Raw genomic sequence first — 20,324 nt, forward strand, 5'->3', positions numbered from 1 at the left:
GATGTGTTGCAGATACAACGGGAAGCTTTCTTATTTCTACCCGATATCAAATTCAGTTTTGAGGTAAAAATTTAACTTCCAATTGTGCATAGCTGCACAATTTCTCTTCAAAAATTGGAATTCCCTACCATAAACTTGGCCGTTTCACGAGATGAGGATATTTCTTTATTCTCAACCTTTAATTGTGGACATTGTTTAAAGTTGTCCACGTGCGAGAAAAGAATCTTTAAGATGAGATGAGTAAAATTGCTTCCTTAATAACTCGATACGTAACATGTTCATCTGATGGAGCCATGATTCAACAATGATTGTGCTTTTTCCATCATTTTCTTTACACCATATATTAGGTTTATCTAAGCATGACACGGTTTTCGCGTATAAGAACATAACATATACAGATCATAATATCATAATACATACCATATTTATAAGAACATATTATCGACATAAATTAATAACAAGATAATTTAGCTTTTTCATGTGCGTGCACAAAGCGTCTCAACCGTTAAATATTTTACGTAGGCATCTATCAAGTTTACATGTTAAAGACGATTGAAGACTGTCGTCTACATAGACTGAATATTGTTGCCTTTTTCCTCAAGTACTTCATTCACAAAAGAAATTGCGTAAATTTAAACTGCGACGCGTTCTTGCGACTGTACTACGCTCGCTAAGGTCAGCTATTGGCTGGGAGTTGACATTTGTTTTCGCGTACCCTTTCCTCGATCACGTTCACAGCATAATTTATATTATTTTTCTATCGTAAATTCGTGTTCCAACCCCAAAACATATTTATTTCGACGCGAATTAACAAGAAAAATAATAACTGGTAAAGATAATAGCCAAAATAACCGAATCATTGCGCATTGTAGTCCCATTCAAGTATAAATAGCTAAATGCATCGACAACATGACAGTAAATCACGCATGCGCTGCAGACGGCGGGGCAGCGTTTGTAGGCGAACAACAGCTGATTTTTGGCACAGTGTGTCAGTGTGTCGGCAGACACGGTGCTGTGAGAATGTGTGTGCAGCGTAGTGACTGTTTGCCATGTGCCAAGCTTGGTGTCATCTATGCAAGTTCTGTTGAAGTAGCTATATGAATATTAGTTGGTATAATATTACATTTTTAATCGCCTTTTGCATTTTTATAAGACGAACCTGCTAAATATTCAAGTGCACATCTTCATTCTTGGATATGGCGTCTACACAGAGATTGTGATTTTGGATGACGTCGAAAACTTCTCCCGAGTTCGGTGTCAACTTCGTCTCACTGCCGGACGAAAACTATCTTGACATTTTAGTGAGACAAGCGAAAGCCACTTCACCGAACTTTTGTATTATTGGAGTAAAATAATGCAAAAAATTTCGTGTGTAAACAACATACCTGCCATTTATGTTCCCTAAAATTTCCTCCTGAAGTGCGGAAGATTTTCGAAAACCAATATCGATTCCGTTTGGCAGCTGTGATTGTGAGAAATAATGACCCTTATTATCAAGTTATTTTTTGCAATTTACAACGCATTTCGTTTGAAATAAGTCATTAAATATTGGACGCCGGTATCCTACTGATCAATAAATCGCTATCATCAGAACAACACAACAGCTCCCGGCATGTCTGTACGCCAGAGAAGAGTTAGTTATGGTAAGCTGTTCGTATTCCGTCACTTCCAAGGAATATTCTACGTATAGCAATATTAATGCGTGTATAAATTCATTCTTTGTAATATAAAGCTAACCATTTTTAAGCCATTGTTTAGGCTGAATTCGTGTACTGAATTAAACCTGAAATTTTGTTCGTATTTCGCACGAACTGATGCATTTGTGCACAATAACATAGAGTTGAGGTCCCAAGAGTGAAAATTGACTAGTTATACTAAATATTCATTCCTTTCTTCAAATCCGCATCGATTCTATTCAACTAGGATTTTATAAATGTCCAGCAGTTTTACTTAACAACTACATTAAGTTTAAGAAAAAAAAACATACTTCTTTGCGCATTTTTCGATGATAGATATTTACTTTTCTTGATAGGTCTTGCGCAAGTTCGAAATAACGGCTGGCAAATAATATCCTATACATAACTTCTGATTGCTGCATTAGCATCTAAGTTTCAAATTTCCTCAGTTTCAAGTTTCCTAATTGCACTTTCCATGAGCCTGGAGGAGCTAAGCTAATTGTAAATCTTTTGATGAAGAACTGCAGATTAAAATTGAAAATTGCATTTCGTTAGTTTTACAATTTCTACAATGAATGTAGACGTCCAGTATTGAAGGAATTTAACTTTTCTTGTCCTGGTAATTGCTGGGTCGAAGAGTCTGAGCGCATAATTTATACTTCTATGCTTATATTTATTAATTTTATACAGTAAATTTATGTTTTATAGTGAATAGGAAAACTTCATTAATCCAGTCCAACTCTCAACGTACAAACGAAAGTCAACTTACACAAAGAATTAAGCAAAAGTTAAATAGTCGGCAACGTGAATGTAAGAAAATGAATGAAATTTTTCTCTTCTTGAGAAAAATGATTAAGAGTCATATCTTCACTTTTTTATTTATCGATTCTTTATTTAGAAATACAATCTCCAGAGCGATAAGCCTTCCTTCTATTTTGTATTATTTAATTGCGAATAGGCTTACAAGTCTTAAATAATTCATTCTGTATTGTGATAAAAATATCTATTTGATACCATGATAAGCTTTTACTGTGGTTAACTATATCACAGCGGCACAAAATAATGCATTGTACCAATTCACTAACATGTTCGGAAAATTTATGAATGGATGTACGTTTTAAACGTGTGAATTTTGTCTTAGCCAGAATCTCATTTCGATCAAATTTCAGCTTTACTTCTGCATTACCCAAGCTTCGTGATAAGACAAGTTTTTGGTGTAAGAATTTCTTTAATTAATTGACGATTTTTAATATAATTGAATGAATTTTTTTAATTGAGTTCCTAATTCTAATTAAACAATTATACTTAATTCCACGAAATTATTTCGTCAATTAACATATTTAGTATTGAGTCAGTGAATAATCTTCAGTGCTGATGAACTTTTCAAATTTTTGATCATTTTAACGTTTTTATACTCTGAAAAAGCTCAACGTTTGCCACAATATCCATGAAAATGTAAGATTAATTAAAGTTTAAAGTTAAAGTGTCCGGTATCCTGCAGCTCACATACCTGATGATTACATTTCCATATATGATTCTAAGAAGAAACTGCGTGTGATAGAATAAATTACGGTTTGGTAATTACATTTACACGCAATTTGTTTACTTCGTTATTGAAACTTGTAAAATTAGCGTCGCTGAAGCAATATGCGTATTATATTGTTCAAATACTGAATAATACTTTATTGAATATAAATATTACAGAATTCCTCTATTGTATGCTAATTTCACTCAAGTAAAATTTTTTAGATTTGATTTTCATTCATTCTGATTTGCGTTTATTTGTTAATTTTAGTTAGAGTTTTGCCTTGACTTTTAGAAATGACAGTGTCTACATTTCAATGCATTTCTCTCCATTGAAATGAATTGCACTGCTCTATGAAGGTCAAAGGAGCTATAACTTTATACCAGATGCCGGAGGTTAGTGTTTTTCTCACTCGCAACGCAAGCGCCGCTGCTGGACGAGGTCGCGGGGGCGGAGTGGTTTACAAAACTTTCGCTACCACAACATTCGGGCCACAACTTTTGAGCCTTCAACTTTCGGATTCACAACTTTGGGCCCACAACTTTCGAACCACAACTTTTGGGCCACAACTTTCGGGCCACTAACTTTTGGGCTCACAACTTTGGGTCCACAACTTTCGACCCACAACTTTCGGGCCACTAACTTTCGGGCTCACAACTTTTGAGCTCACAGCTTTCGGGCCTATACAACTCTTTGGCCCACAACTTTCGGACCCACATCCCTCGGGCTCACAACTCTCGGACCCATAACCTCTTAAGCCGTGACCTCTCATAACCTCTCACGCCAAGTTCCCCCGCTCACTTCACTTCTCTGCTGCTCCGAATTACGGAACACTGGCCTCTGTGACTCTTAAGCCGTGACCTCTCATAACCTCTCACGCCAAGTTCCCCCACTCACTTCACTTCTCAGCTGCTGGGAACAACGGAGCGCAGGCCTCTGTGTTCCGCTTTCTTGTGGCACATTGGGCAAGTCCACAAAATTCTCCTAATGTCACCACATGCGCGTTAACCTACACTCAGGAAAATTAATGTATCATATGCCCACATAGTTACTTACTTTTTTACTCACAGCACGAGTTGAGAGCGGACGTAGCACTAGTATTTTGCGGGTCCCAACTGAGTCAAGATGAAGTATTTAATTGAAGTACTGTATTTATTCTCAGTAATTTATTATAGTAGGTAGGAGTAGAGATTACTTAACACGGCTTATGTCGACAAAGTTACTGGACGCACGAATGCTGCAAGACTGAATATATTTAACCGAATGCCTAAAGATTATATTAGAAAACTGTTATTTGTTCTACCGTAAATACAGTTCCATGGCTGAATGTTCTTAACCGAATGCCTAAAGATTATATTAGAAAACTGTTATTTGTGGTACGGTAAATACAGCTCCATGGCTGAATGTTCTTAACCGAATGCCTAAAGATTATATTACAAAACTGCTATTTTTGCTACGGTAAATACAGCTCGTCTAATCCATGCCCAGGCGACGCTGTGTATGAGAACCGTTCCCTGCACATCGTCGTTATGGTTGGGTTGCCAGCGAGAGGCAAGACCTACATGGCCAAGAAGCTGACCCGTTACCTCAACTGGGTAGGAATTAAAACTAAAGGTGAGCAGTCAAGAGTAGGTATAGGCATCATATCCAGAGTGAGCAGTCGCTTCCAAACATTCATAATTTTAACTTTTCGACTCATCAATTCTATTTATATACTTCATCCATAAAAAATGCTATATCGCAGATAGAATCTATATACATAGCAAATATATATATATATACCACAATATCTTGGCTTGGGACTGCTATGTCCCAAACTAGTACCAAGATTACCAAGATTATTATAATTATCCAGCTGTGTTGTAATGCTAAAGCTAAATGTTCTTGCTTGCTATGCCTCGAAGTATGCCATCAAAAGCAGCATAAGTTTGTCTGCTGTACAGTGTTTAACAACGGGGACTACGTACGCAAGATTACACGTCAATGCAGCGATCACAACTTCTTCAGACCAGAGAACGAGGAGGCCTCGATGCTCAGGAAGAAGTGTTCAGTGGACGCCATCACTGACATCGTCAGGTGGCTGCAAGAGGAGCATGGCAGAGTGGCGGTCGGTGAGACGTGTCAGCTTTCTGGATCTAAGATAAATTATGAATTAACCTAGAATATGGAAAAGCCAAAAATAGTTTTTTGATGCACTGGGAAGGTTCAAGAGCAAAATTAATTGCGTATGTCCTTTGAATATCTAAGAGCGAAAAATACTTTTTTAATGCACTGGACAAGTTTCAGAATTAAAATAAATTATGGATACGCAGGAAATCTCCTAAAGCCTAAAATAGTTTATGGATGTTCTAGAAATTCTCAGGAGCTAAATTAAATTATGATTTAACTTGGTTCTCGCTGTAGCTTTAGCTTCACAAATAACCGTAATATGTTTTGACCATTGGGTGCTGAAAACTAATAGTCTTCAAGTTGAAAGTAATTAAAAGTGGTAAAATTAATAGTAAAGTAAATACTTTGATCACGAGATCTATGGTTGTTCTCGAATGCATTATTATCTTCAAGTAAAACACATTTGTTTAATACTTTCATAATTTGAGCATAATATAACTATCATCTAGTAAGTTCTGCTTTATTTATCCAGCATCTACCGACATTCTTCGCTTTAAAACTTTCCGTCAAATTTAAATATAAGTAGTCATGCCCAACAGTGTGTTCCTTCTACTTATGATTGCGAAGTTTTTACATTAATGAAATATGAATCAGGCGCAGGTTTCAAATGACGTCAAAACGATATCCGGCTTTTAGAGGTTAAAGACTACAGGTTTGAAATTAAACTTTATAAATCATCCGTTCATTTTTTGGAAAATTCCATCCTCTATATTTACATTTAATCATGTTGCATATGGCGCTCTATGCCTACTGCTTGATATTCTACACGAGGTGTTGCGACATGGAGAAACATGCATACATCTTCATCATGTACGCAGGTCTTCGACGCGACCAACACCACCAGGGACAGACGTAGGATGATTCACCAAATTGTGGAGAAACAACTCACTTGTAAACTCTTCTTTATTGAGAGTATCTGTGACGACGCTCAACTTGTTGAAGCCAACATCAAGGTCAGTGAGCACTGACACTTACATCATCGTACGTGTAAGAGCTGACCGAAGCATATGGTTAGACATTTAATAGATACTTTCTTGTAATACGTGATCTTTACCAATGGCAAGTAATAAATGAATGCGTTATAAAATGAATGTTAAACTGACTTCGAGGTCATGGAGCGTTCTGCACTAGGCTTTTTCAGTGAAATTTAATCGTTCTACTGAAGTTTATCATCAAATTTTACCATTTGGTCATTAATCGTGATAAAGAGTCTACCGATCAGTTAGAAATATTTATCAACCAAGACAAAATATCAATTCAATGCATTGGCTTTCATTTCGTTGTGATACAAGTAATTAAGTAACCATAACTTATATAGGTACTTGTGATACAAGTATATAGTAACCATTACTCGGTCACTTGTGATATACTTGTGATACAAGTTATATACTTGTGATACGAGTATATAATTAAGTAACCATTACTCAGTCATTTGTGCACTGATGCTATGTCCTAACCCCTGCGACCTGCGAATTGTTTAACTGAATCCCATCAATAATTAAATGGCATGAAAATGACCACGAAGCTCGGCCATTGTACGTCCGTCTAGATAGCGTCAGTCTATCAACACAGTGATCTCAGCCGCTGTTACAATCTTATCTGCCCGTAACATAGTCCGTGTAATATAATGTATGAAAAAGAATAATAATATATTCCTGCAAATAGCAGACCACACGTGAGCAGAACAAACGAAATCGTCGTAAAGTAAATAATTCTGGGACGATACCGAGGCTTCTGGCTGAAAGTTTATGAATCTTTGATGAATATTCACCGCATAGCTTGCAACTTGGCTACTCACGTCCCAATGCCTGAGTTTTTTCTTGAAATTACGAGTATATTTATATCTCCGAAGCGTGCCTGGCTCATTAATCGATGAGCATTGAAGTTAAGTCTTCTCCGAGATAAGATTCGCCGCCATCATATGTGGCGCATAATTCATATTGAATTTACTATGAAATATGTGAGCTTTCTTTTTATTCGTATTTCCGTTTCTTATTATTATATTCATTCAGTAATTTTATGACATTATGGGAAATAATCTATCGTCTTCTGTACAGGAAGTGAAGGTAAATGGTCCAGACTACAAAGGAGTTAAGCCAGAAAAAGCTCTGGCTGATTTCCTGCAGAGAATCGAACACTACAAGCGCATTTACGAGCCCCTGGACGAAGAGAAAGAGAAATATCTCTCATATATGAAGATATACAATACAGGTGAATCACTATACAAATTAGCAATACAGGTAAATCATTATGCAAATTTACTATACAGGTAAATAATTATATAAATTAACAATACAGGTAAATCGGTATACAAATTTACAATACAGCTATATATCATTATACAAATTTAAAATACAGGTAAATCATAATACAAATTTATAATATAGGTAGGTCATTATACAAATTTACAATACAGGTAAATCGTTTTAAAAATTTACAATACAGGTAAATCATTATACAAATTTACATTACAGGTAAATCGTTATAAAAATTTACAATACAGGTAAATCATTATACAAATTTACATTACAGGTAAATCGTTATACAAATTTACAATACAGGTAAATTGTTATACAAATTTACAATACAGGTAAATCATTATACAGGTAAAGCTTAGTGTCGTCTGTTGAAAGAAAACATTTTTTGGTGGAAATGTTGGATTATTCTTATTTTATTTAAATGTCGCACTTCTGTGGAATCATCTAAATACAAAGTTCGTTGTCCATGCTTCATAAAGATGAAATTCCTGATATCATATGGAATGTTATTTCTATCATTATTTATAGTTGTATTTAAAATACAAATTTGAAGATTTGATTAATTTAGCAAAAAATTGCTTAATTTTTGCTCTGAAGATCTAAGACATGATTTTTATGAATTTTTCCCAAACACGATTCAAATCTAACATATATTTTTGAAGATTTGTTGCGAATTTGGATGTCTTGCATTTCAGTTATGAGTTATTATTATAAACATGACCTAATGTCAACCACGGCATCGACCTCCCGAATAACTTTGACGAATCCATGTAAACAATAAAAATGTTATCTACAACAGCAATGTTATCAACAACAACAAAAATGTTTTCAATAATAACAACAATGTTAGCAATAACAATGTTATTAACAACAATAACAATATTACCAATAACAACAGTAACGTTCTGACAACAGGAGAGAAGGTGCTGGTGCACAAGCACAAGGGACATGTACAAGCCAAGATCGTGTACTACCTCATGCACATACACATCAGCAAACGCAGCATCTACTTCTCCAGAGTACGTCGCGAGTCTTATCTTTATAAAGTGTTATTATTACCTTTCATTATGACGTATTATTATAACCTATCATTGTGATGTATTGTTATAACCTGTTATTACCTATCATTATGATGTATTATTATGACCTGTTATTACCTATCATCAGGACCTGTTATTACCTATCATCAATAACCTGCTATTACCTATCATTAGGACGTGTTATCATAACATGTTATTACCTATCATTATAATGTATTATTATAACCTACCATATTGACTATCGTTATGACATATTATTATACATATTATTACCTATTATTGAGAAATATTATTGAAACCTATTATCAAAAGTCGATACTAAGACATCAGGATGAGGGCGCACGACAGTTATTTTTTTAATAGTTACGAAACTTCATAAATTCTCTGGAATTTTATGTAATCAATTTATTATTTATGCTTTTTTTGAGGGAAATATACTTGAAATATGTTTAAATGTTATATTAGGTTGTTATAATTAAATATGTATTAGGATTTCCACTTTCATTAACGTTTGGGATTATAGCCTGTCTCTTATACACATCTAGATGTGTATAAGAGACAGGAGTGCAGTTGATAACTTAGATGCTTGTAAAGAACTACATGTGCAAGTCAATACCAACTGTCATTGCAGCAGCCGACGNCTACCGTTCTCATACATGGTCCTGACCAGAATACTTACCATCCCCGCACTACCGTTCTCATACATGGTCCTGACCAGAATACTTACCACCCCCGCACTACCGTTCTCATACATGGTCCTGACCAGAATACTTACCATCCCCGCACTACCGTTCTCATACATGGTCCTGACCAGAATACTTACCCCAGCTGAAGGTCTGGACGTCCTGGATGCAGCGCACCATCCAGACGTGCCGCGATATCAACGCCCCCACGGAGCGCTGGAAGGCGCTCAATGAGATCGATGCGGTCAGTTCTGTTATTAATGTTTATCATATGTCGCTGTCAGATGCCTATAACGTTTCATTCTAATCGTATTTTTCGCAGTTTGTCACTACCGAAAATGGCAACGCTTCACTGCAATCGTGCCTTTCGTTCAGTGTGACATTGTCAAATGCCTATAACGCATCATTCCAATCGCATTTTTCTTTCAGTTTGTCACTGTCCAGTTGCATGATTTTTTGCTGCGTTAAATCAAGTTGCCTAATTCTTACGTATTTAGAATGATTTAAATAATTCCCTGTTGAATATTAGTGAGTTTGCATCAGTATCGCGGGGTATTTCCAGTTTCGGGTATTTTCAAAAGATAAGAACTGTACAAATGGATTGAACAGCGATTTATATTTACAGTTCATATATTTCAATAATTGAACACCCAAATGTTATTCGCGGAAATGATGGCAACTACGCCAATTCATTTGACTTTAATCAAATTTAAATTGAATGGGTAAATGTAATTAATAATTGGGGAATAAATGTGAAGAGCTCGGTAGAAAGTTCTACATGAACAGATTTGAAATAAAAATTTCTAACTAATCAACAAAGAGCAGTTCTCTATTTTTTATTTTTAAATATCAATTTAGATCTGAAATAAAAATTACCGTTACTTTATATTTAATATAGATTATATTTTCTTTTCTATTAACGCTATTCGTGCTTTCTAACTCTGAGGGGAGGTAATATTTTAGATCTTTTTTGCAATTAACGATTATATGAAAAACTCCTTAGTTCGTAAATTCTTGAATAATTAAACAAGGTTTCAGTCTTCAACTTCCACACACTCCCATCGTGAGTTTATTAATTTTAATTATAGACTGCAGCGGCGGAATAAAGTGGAGGCTCTGCATTAGGGTCCGCATGTTGTATCAATTGCACGTATTTTTCTTTCATCCGCATCACATTAATATTTGCTGCGCACTTTATTCGTTTATCCGCATTCACATCGATATAAGTTGTGCGCATTTTTCGATCAACCGCATCGCGTTAATATTGATTGTGTGCATCGAATTTTTCGATCATCCGCATATTATTTTCGATCATCCGCATCACATTACTATTGACTGCTCGTGTTTTTCGTGTACATACATCAATATTAATATTGATGACGCATGACACACTTTCATCAGCATGCAGACAGCGTGAGACGGAGGGCGCTGCCCTTGAGGCGTGTGAAGTAACGCATCATACGAGGCGCCTGCTCGTGACGCGCGCGAACTCTAAGTTGCTCATTAAAATTTATTCAAAGTGGATTTAACCGGACAGATCAGCTCAGAGTTTGTGTTGGATCTCTACAATATTTTTAGCTTGTGACCTTCTTGCGTCCGAATATGGAAATTTAGTCGTGGTTGCTGTAGCATATAACGTTTCCTGTATTCTTAATAACTTGCCGTTCAGAAGAAGCACGTTTTAGAAGTCGTGCTCCGTACGCCTTCGTTCCTGTTTCATGTTCATTATGTTTGTTCCAATAAAGCCCGTTCCGTGCTGCCGTGACATCAACATTAATATTGACTGCTCGTGTTTTCGTGTACATACATCAACATTAACATTGACTGCTCGTGCTTTCGTGCACATACATCAACATTAACATTGATGACGCATGACACACTTTCATCAGCATGCAGACAGCGTGAGGCGGGGGCGCTGCCCTTGAGGCTAGTGAAGTAACGCGCCGTACGAGGCGCCAGCTCGTGACGCGCGCGAAATTTAAAATTAAATTTAAATTAATTTAAATTTAAATTTTAAATTTTTAAATAAAATTAATTTAAAATTAAAATTTATTCAAAGTGGATTTAACCGGACAGATCCCCTCAGAGTTTGTGTTGGATCTATATAATATTTTTAGCTTGTGACCTTCTTACGTCCGAGTATGGAAATTTAGTCGTGGTTGCATGCTTTCTATGTTAAGCTTATGCTGATTCATTATGAATTATGTATATTTTATGTCCATGCTAATTTTTTTAAATTGTGTTTATGTTGAGCCCATGCTAATTCATTATAAATTATGTTTATGTTAAGCTCATGCTAATACTTTAAAAATTATGTCTATTATAGTAATGTATTCGTGGAAACTCCTGGTTAGTTCTATTTTTTTAAATTCTGTTGGAAACAGGGGATTAAGAAATATTTTCATAATTTAACTGGAAAATTTTTTGTTATTTCAGTGGTATGCGATTCCAATTTTTGTCCGTGCGTGTCATACTTTAAGTATCAAATGGCGTGACTAAAGCGATGACGTAAATAAAGACGTTAAACTAAAGATGTAAAGACGTAACCATTGCGATGTTTGTCCATCTATACCCATTACAATTCTCCGATAAATGAAGGTTTTACTGTACAGTTTCTCGACACAACTATTTGGATCTGTATATCATTTGTATGTGCTGTTTTTATTCAAATCAAAAATATCAAAAAATACTTGGAAAAGCTAACTTATTTTAAGGTTTTTTCATTTTTATTCCATCAGCTCTTTGAATAATTAATTCGTATTGTTTTTGAGTTTCATGCTTAATAATCCTATTTACAAGTTTCCATTGTGCCAATTTTTGATGGTTACAATAATAAGACATTCTAATCGCATAGTTAAAAATAGAAAAAATATCTAGTCGTTCTGTTACGAACATAAAACTCATTCTAATCCGATTGTTACTAAAATTAAAGGTATCATAGTCGTATCGTCACAAAAGTAAAAGCCATTTTATTCGAGAAATAATCCAGCAAACCATACTATAACAACATTAATTCATACTCGCTTAAAAATGCGGCGTTAGATCTTCCTTTTGTTCAGGTGTATTTTCTTGCGTTGTGTGTTATTGATCCTGCGACTTGTCAACAAATGACTTCATCTCTACAAGGAATAAATGCTGGTCTGATTTGTGAGTCTGTGATTCTGAAGCGATAAAAAATTCTTGACATATACGCATGACCAACGGTGGTGTGCTTTTCAGGGCCAATACTTTAAAAAAAGTTAAGAGATCGTAAGTTCATCAGCCAATCATTGACGGCCTTTCAAGCAAAATCCACCAATCATAGACAAGAAAATAGAGCGTAAGTACTTACGTTCATTTAGCGAGTTTTGAAAGTATGGCCCCAGGAACATAACTGCTGCTACTAATAATTATCGATAGATAATCGATTGCTCAACTAATTACTCACCCTTTATTAAAGACTGCCAGCGAGCTGCTTTAATTTATAGCTAATTGATAACTCAACTAACAATTAGTCCTTCATTACAGATTATCTTTAAACTGCTCTAATTTATAGTTAATAAATTCCTTAACTAACTTTTTCTCCTCAATTCCGAGATATCTGCAAACTACTTTTATATAAGCTAATCGATTACTTAACTAATTATTCATCCTGTGTTACAGGTTATTGGCGAAAAGCTTTAATTTATAACTAATGGATTAGTTAACTAACTATTAATCATGAAACGAGACCTCTGTTATTAACGAGACCTCTGTTATTAACGAGATATCTGTTATAAACGAGATATCTGTTATAAACGAGACCTCTGTTATAAACGAGACCTCTGTTATTAACGAGACCTCTGTTATTAACGAGATCTCTGTTATTAACGAGATCTCTATTATTAACGAGAGATGTTATTAACGAGATCTCTATTATTAACGAGACCTTTGTTATTAACGAGACATCTGTTATGCCATTCTATTCGGACAGCCATCGCCGCATGATGACGGGGCATAGCAATTTCCCGATGGCTGAAGATTCACTTTTTTTCTCTAGTATAATTTTTAAGCGCGACAATATAAATTTATTTCATTCATTTTGGAGAAATATAGATTTGCTATTTTTTAATTTTAATAATTTAAACCCTCTGATATTAATGGCGTTTTAAAAATAGCTTTATTACACCAAATTAAAACGTACGTGTCCAATATAATTATTTATTCTCATTCTTTTAATAAGTAGCCAGTTTTTTGTATGTAAATGTAAATATGTTTACGTTTTGCTAATAAATCAAGTCAACAAATAATATGCAGCTAAGCTGCTGCCTTGGACGATAACATCAGCATTTCAAGGGATCGAGTATAACTAATAGAATAATTCAATTTATTATCTAAATACTCCACCTGAATTACTCTGCAGTATTTCAATTTATTCCTATTTTTTTCATTTTTCCTTGTATCTTCAATGAAATCACTGTTAAAATCTTAGTTCTTGTACTTGTCAACCTGATAAATTCTTAATTTTATGGATTATGTAGATTTATGGATTAATTAATTATTTTTCATGAAAATGTTGATTAATTGACAAATTGATTAATTGTGTGAATTGTCAATATGAACGTAATTTTTATAATTAGATGTTCAATGCGTTCACTTAATATTATTAAATGCATTGGGATTTTCATGATAAAAAAATCACGCGTTCACCCCCCGTAGTTTTCGGTACCGACGCGGCGAGTCGTACGAAGACCTGGTCGCGCGGCTGGAGCCTGTCATCATGGAGCTGGAGCGCGAGAGTAACGTGCTGGTGGTGGCACACCAGGCCGTGTTGCGCTGTCTCCTGGCTTACTTTAGGGATATTGCGACGGGTGAGAGGTTGGGATATTGCGACGGGTGAGAGGTTGGGAGATGTTTGAGGGTGAGAGGCAGGGAGATGTTAGAGGGTGAGAGGTTGGGACATGTTAGAGGGTGAGAGNAGGTGCTGGTGCACAAGCACAAGGGACATGTACAAGCCAAGATCGTGTACTACCTCATGCACATACACATCAGCAAACGCAGCATCTACTTCTCCAGGGTACGTCGCGAGTCTTATCTTTATAACGTAGTATTATTACCTTTCATTATGACGTATTATTATAACCTATCATTGTGATGTATTGTTATAACCTGTTATTACCTTTCATTAGGAGGTATTGTTATAACCTGTTATTTCGTACCTACCTATCATTATGATGTATTATTATAACCTGTCATTACCTATCATTATAATGTATTATTATAACCTACCATATTGACTATCGTTATGACATATTATTATAACATATTATTACCTATTATTGAGAAATATTATTGAAACCTATTATCAAAAGTCGATACTAAGACATCAGGATGAGGGCGCACGACAGTTATTTTTTTAATAGTTACGAAACTTCATAAATTCTCTGGAATTTTATGTAATCAATTTATTATTTATGCTTTTTTTGAGGGAAATATACTTGAAATATGTTTAAATGTTATATTAGGTTGTTATAATTAAATATGTATTAGGATTTCCACTTTCATTAACGTTTGGGATTATAGCTGCCTTTTCTAGTTATATAATTTATATATATTCATATTTTATTAAATTTATGATATATCTAGAAAATCATCATGTGATTTTCAACGAGTAAAAGCGTCGAACTTAAAAAAATATAACTCAGTACTCCCTGCAGTGAGTGACAGAGAGCGCATTTTCTCGTCGACGAAAACTTGAGGTCACGGACAGACGGACGGACATGGCGAGCACAATAGAGCATTTCTTCCCTAAATGAGAAAATGCGCTAAAAATAGCAAATCGCATCGTTCCAAAAAAAAAAACTTCTTATCAATTCTTCCCACAGCTTCATTTGTGCGGTGTTTGATCGTTAAGGTTTAATGAATGTTCAAACATTTGATTTGTGCACAGCACGGCGAGAGCGAGATGAACGTACAGGGGAGAATAGGCGGCGATTCCCCACTCAGCCCTCGAGGGCAGAGCTACGCAAACGCTCTCTCCAAGTACATCAACGAAATGAACATCCCAAATGTACGTACGTCTTAGTTTTTTCAATAGAACTCTGAATACATCAAGAAAATGGAAATAGACATTCAAAATAAGTTGTTTACCCTCTGTTGAAACTCGTTGACNTTTGTTATTTAAAAGAACTTTGAAGAAATGAACATCCCAAACGTACGTCTTTGTTTTTTAAAAAAACTCCAAGTACATCAACGAAATGAACATCCGAAATGTGCGTCTTTGTTATTTAAAAGAACTCTAAATACATCCATGGAATGAACTTCCCAAACGTACGTATTAGTTTTTAAAAGATATCTAAGTACATCAATGAAATGAACATCCCAAATGTACGTCTTTGTTTTTTAAAAGAACTCTAAGTACATCAACGAAATGAACATACCAAATGTACGTACGTCTTAGTTTTTTCAATAGAACTCTGAATACATCAAGAAAATGGAAATAGACATTCAAAATAAGTTGTTTACCCTCTGTTGAAACATTTTCAAGCTACAACACAGGAGGTGAGAGGCAGGGATATGTTCACGGATGTAAGCAAGGACATTTTCATATACAAACGAACATTTTCAAGCAACAAACACAGGACATTGTCGTATACAATCAAACAATTTTTCATCGCTGTGCTGTTAGGACTATTGTCTTGGTCAAACTACTCAAGTCCAAATTATCTTGCTGAACTGGTACCTACATCTGGCAGACGTACTACCTTACTCCCCACCTTACTGAACTGTTACCTACACCTAGATATTGTGTTGGGCAGATGAACTACCGTATATTGAGGTACCCCTGCACACGGTCATCAAGCTCACGCCTGCCGCGTACGGCTGTGACATCGAATACGTCCACCTGGACGTACCGTCCGTCAACACGCACCGGGGCAAACCTCAGGTCAGGGGTACTCGTACTATGAAAAGTAGTTACGATTTCGTAATTTTCGTCGGCCAATCGCTGACGGGAGACGAACTGTCAAAAAAGGAATTCGTTACCAATCACTGACGGCTTCTCAAGCTAAACCCACCAATCATAGACACTAAATTACCCGCTACATCTACTTAGGCCGGTACATGTACGTATACTCAGGCAGCCATGTGTACTTAGACCGCTATATGTACTTAGGCCGCTACATGTACTCGTACTTAAGCGAGTTTTGACAAAGTCTCGCGTTATTCTTCAATTATTCAATTCTTGACAAAGTCTCGCGTTAGGGCAGGGTGGCCCAGTGGTTACAGTTCAGAGTACCAAGATTGGCGCAGAGAGGCGCGGGTTCGATCCCAGCTCTGTGCGCCAGTTTCTGGTCAGAATCGGCAAGGAGGCCGGGCGGGTAAGCACAGCAGAATTGTAGCAGTGACTTGCGAGTTCGAGACCGCAAAATGATGTGAATATTCTGCGATGTAAAGAATCGGCGACAGGCCTACGGCCTAATAAACGCTGAAAACCGCTATTATTCTTCAAGTTATTCTTCTTTAACAAAGATATTTCACCCAACTAAGGAAACAGTTCATCCACACTGATGCTCATCGAATTAATGTTCAACCGTAAAATGTTAGATAAGCACACCTATTAATCTATCACAAATATATGGATGTAGAATTTTCAATTTAAATGATTCCAGACTATCTTACATTTTCCCTCATTGAGAATTTGTTGCAGTTCAATGATACGTTTTTTTTGCCATGTTTTCAATTTATACACTTACTTCCAACACTAGCTATGAACTATAAAGTTCCTAACGTATATTTTTTATTCGTTCTTGGTTTAATTTTTCTAAACATTGGACTAGCTCGACATTCCCTGACTTCGCCCATCAGAACTATAATTTTTCAGACATCATTTTAACCGTTCACATAACCGTCGCATTATTTCTAGTCATCTTAAACGTTAACATAACGGTTTCATTATTACTAGTTTCTTCATCACCTGAAATAACCGTCATTATTTGCCTGGTTCAGGTGCCAGGAGATTTGAACACGGCGCCCCTGCCAATCGTCAACGTGGAAATACCGCAGACTTACCAGCCAACTTTCCGGCAGTCGCTCTGAAGCTTCAATGAAAAAATCAGACTTCAACCTACAATAAAAAAAATTCAAGAAAGTTTCAAGTGATGTTCAAAGAATTTCTTTGAATAATACTTTGTTCACTTAGTTAAACTCAGCTACTCTGCTCGAGCAGAGAGCGACCGAGCTCTAATAGGCTTGTTGTCGGACCAAACTGGGTCAGAATGATTCACATAAAAGCAAAAAGTTCATTTCTATTCGGACAAAGTATCACTCATTTTTCTGAGGGTAATTTTCTAGGTTTGAAAAATATTGGTTGAACCTTCCTCTCCGTAAACTGACTGTGACATAAAGGTCCTTCCTTTTTATCAGACGTAGGAAATTATGGAGCCTAATCTAACTCGCACAAGGGAAATGATTTACCATTTAAAAATTATATTCAAACATAAGAAGTCGGTTTTTTCTGATACTGGTTTGGTTTCAAAGATTATTTTATCAAAACAGTACAATCTAAGAGAAATGTTCAGAGCGGGTAAAGCATTTCCCTTTGCTGCTTGTGCTTATGAAATCCTTCGGGACTCGGTTACATTTTCTTTACACTCTTACTCTGAAATGTATATTGTCATTGCCTTGAAGACTTAATTCTATAAAATACCCTCGTGTAGTTAACTAATCAGTACATTTTTAATTTCAAATAAAACTGCAGAATAATTCATTAATTACATTACGGCAGCATATAAATCATTACTGGCAAAGCAGAACTTCGGTAGGACCTGAAGCGGATGACATTCCAGTCAACGAATGAGGATCCGTTTGTATGGTAAACAACTACTGACTTCAAATATGATAGGTAATTATTTAAAACCAATCATGCAATAAATCATATTTCATGACCTGTTCTGTACTTCAGTTAGGCCTATTTTCCATGAAATAATTTTATCAATACATCATCTCTGAAGAAGGGCAGATGATGGTTATTTTCGCGCAATATGCATATATTATTTATGAGGAGATAATTTAGTTTAAAGTTACCAGAGACTGACAGTGATGACGGATATATACGACTGGAAATTTTGTAAGTTCAATTCTACATAAATATTACCGCTGACAAAATCTAATCAAATTTACTTTAATATTATTTTTTCATGGTTAAGATATTCAAGAATTCAAAGACGCACAATATAGATTTATTAAATATCAATTTCTCTGTATATTATGAAATGTGGCACCAATTGACACATATCGTGGAGTGAATTGGAGTTATTGGAGCGACTAGACAATTTTTTCGAAAATATTTTTAACCATTTTCTTTGCTGAGCTGATCGGCAGGAGCGCTACAACAGAAAGCAAAAGATGAAGTATATTATAAATCGGATGTATTGTAATCGTATTCAATTTACTGTTAACTTCTATAATGATATTGTATAAAGTCGTTAATTGTATTGTCACTGCCTTCTGTGCGGTATTTGTTCGAATTGTTTGATAAACTAACTCTGTGGTGTTTGGAATTATATTTTAGATAAATACTATCTTTTAATTTACATTTGATACATTAAATAGCTACATTTTTTTTATTGCACATGACAAAAACGCCTACAACTAATTACTTGATTGAGATACTTGAGCTAATTTAGCAACCGTGACATTCTTTATGAGGAATGGTCACGGCGCAACGTTTGGGTTTGACATGCTTCGACGCTGGTGATGAAAATTTATAGAGCGAAAAATTGAGCTGTTTTGGCATTGTTCCTAAAACTCGTTGACTTTGGATGAGAGCGTATATAGGCCACAAATTTAACTTCTAATCTAGGCCTGGGGCCAACTCCCCGACCTAGACATGCATTGCTATACTCAGTCCCGAAGCTAAGAATCGCCAGACCACAAAGGATCGTTGAAATGCGCTGAACTTCTGCACTGGAAGGGCTTACTTTCTGTTACACCTCATATATCTAAATCCATCGTAAATCCAGCCTCACTTACTCGGTCTCTTCACCTTCGGACAACCAATATAGTATAGTGTAGTGATGTCGGCGCTGCAGAATAGGCCTGATGTGGCCTGTCGCTGATTTTTGTACTTTTCGTGACTTGTCCACAGGAGATAGAAAAACCAAGTCCTTTGACCTGACATTTTCAAAACTGACAATAGTTTGAAATGTCTACAAGACTTATACCAGGTTCGTAAGGTTCTAGGCATTTCAAGTCTGAGCATATATGTATAACTCTATAGCTTTACCTAGCCTGTTCTTTAACTCGTTCATACTCGGAGCGTCAACGATGCCATCAGGGAGCCTGTTCCACAGGTCGGTGACTCGAAGCGAGAAGAAATGCTGTCGCGTGGATGAGTTGCAACGCTGTTTTTTAGTTTATAGCCGTGACCCCTGGTGTTGGTTCTTGTTTAAAATTCTAGTAATCCTTCTGGGACCTTGTATAAACCATGAGTATACTTGCAAATGTCATGAAATGCTTTGGTAAAATAGAGGTACACTGCACCCAATGGCTCCCTTTCGTCCAGCAGGCGAGTCCAATCGTTCAACCTAGAGTTCTAGACAATGGGTTAGTGGTGCAGGATCTACCGGCAATAAAACCATGTTAACAGTCTGATAGGAGATGGTTAACAGTTAAGTGATCGATAATAGATATCCCTCACAACAGATTCCATTATCTTACAACTAACACTTGTCAGACTGATACGACGGAAGTTACCGGGGCAACTCTAATCGCCTTTTTTGAACAATGTTGTCCCTTGAGCTTTTTTCAATCGTCCGGCAAAGTCCCTTTGTTCAAGGTATTTTGAAAGAATACTGTTAAAGGGCCGACCAGGACGGTTGTTAATTCTTTGAGCAATCTAGGTTGGAAGCCGTCTGGTCTACGCGACTTGTTGAGATTCAGAGTGACCTGCCGATTTGAGAACTTCTTCTTCGTGTATTTCAAGACCTGTTAACATCGAGCCTACTGGGCGTTTT

At 36.0% G+C, this 20,324-nt stretch overlaps 1 protein-coding gene across 1 annotated transcript; it reads left to right on the forward strand.

The window, feature by feature from the left end:
* The first annotated feature begins 1,011 nt into the window (after positions 1–1,011).
* On the forward strand, positions 1,012–18,887 carry LOC108672729 (6-phosphofructo-2-kinase/fructose-2,6-bisphosphatase). Its single transcript, XM_018160451.2, has 10 exons — positions 1,012–1,643; positions 4,690–4,815; positions 5,145–5,308; positions 6,189–6,323; positions 7,428–7,581; positions 8,544–8,647; positions 9,497–9,630; positions 14,029–14,180; positions 16,128–16,255; positions 17,317–18,887. Exons 1-10 carry the CDS (start codon positions 1,613–1,615, stop codon positions 17,404–17,406), a joined length of 1,218 nt encoding a protein of 405 aa, XP_018015940.1. The 5' UTR covers positions 1,012–1,612; the 3' UTR covers positions 17,407–18,887.
* The last annotated feature ends 1,437 nt before the right edge of the window (positions 18,888–20,324 follow it).

The sequence above is a fragment of the Hyalella azteca genome, unplaced genomic scaffold (assembly GCF_000764305.2).
Source record: "Hyalella azteca isolate HAZT.00-mixed unplaced genomic scaffold, Hazt_2.0.2 contig12584, whole genome shotgun sequence".
Classification (NCBI taxonomy): domain Eukaryota; kingdom Metazoa; phylum Arthropoda; class Malacostraca; order Amphipoda; family Hyalellidae; genus Hyalella; species Hyalella azteca.

What these genes read in the sequence shown, in the direction of transcription:
- LOC108672729 (XM_018160451.2), top strand. Translation starts at nt 1,613, where the DNA reads ATGTCTGTACGCCAGAGAAGAGTTAGTTATG. An exon ending in GCAGCATCTACTTCTCCAGA is followed by an intron (nt 8,648 to 9,496) that starts GTACGTCGCGAG and finishes TACTTACCCCAG; the next exon opens with CTGAAGGTCTGGACGTCCTG. An exon ending in CGCACCGGGGCAAACCTCAG is followed by an intron (nt 16,256 to 17,316) that starts GTCAGGGGTACT and finishes TGCCTGGTTCAG; the next exon opens with GTGCCAGGAGATTTGAACAC.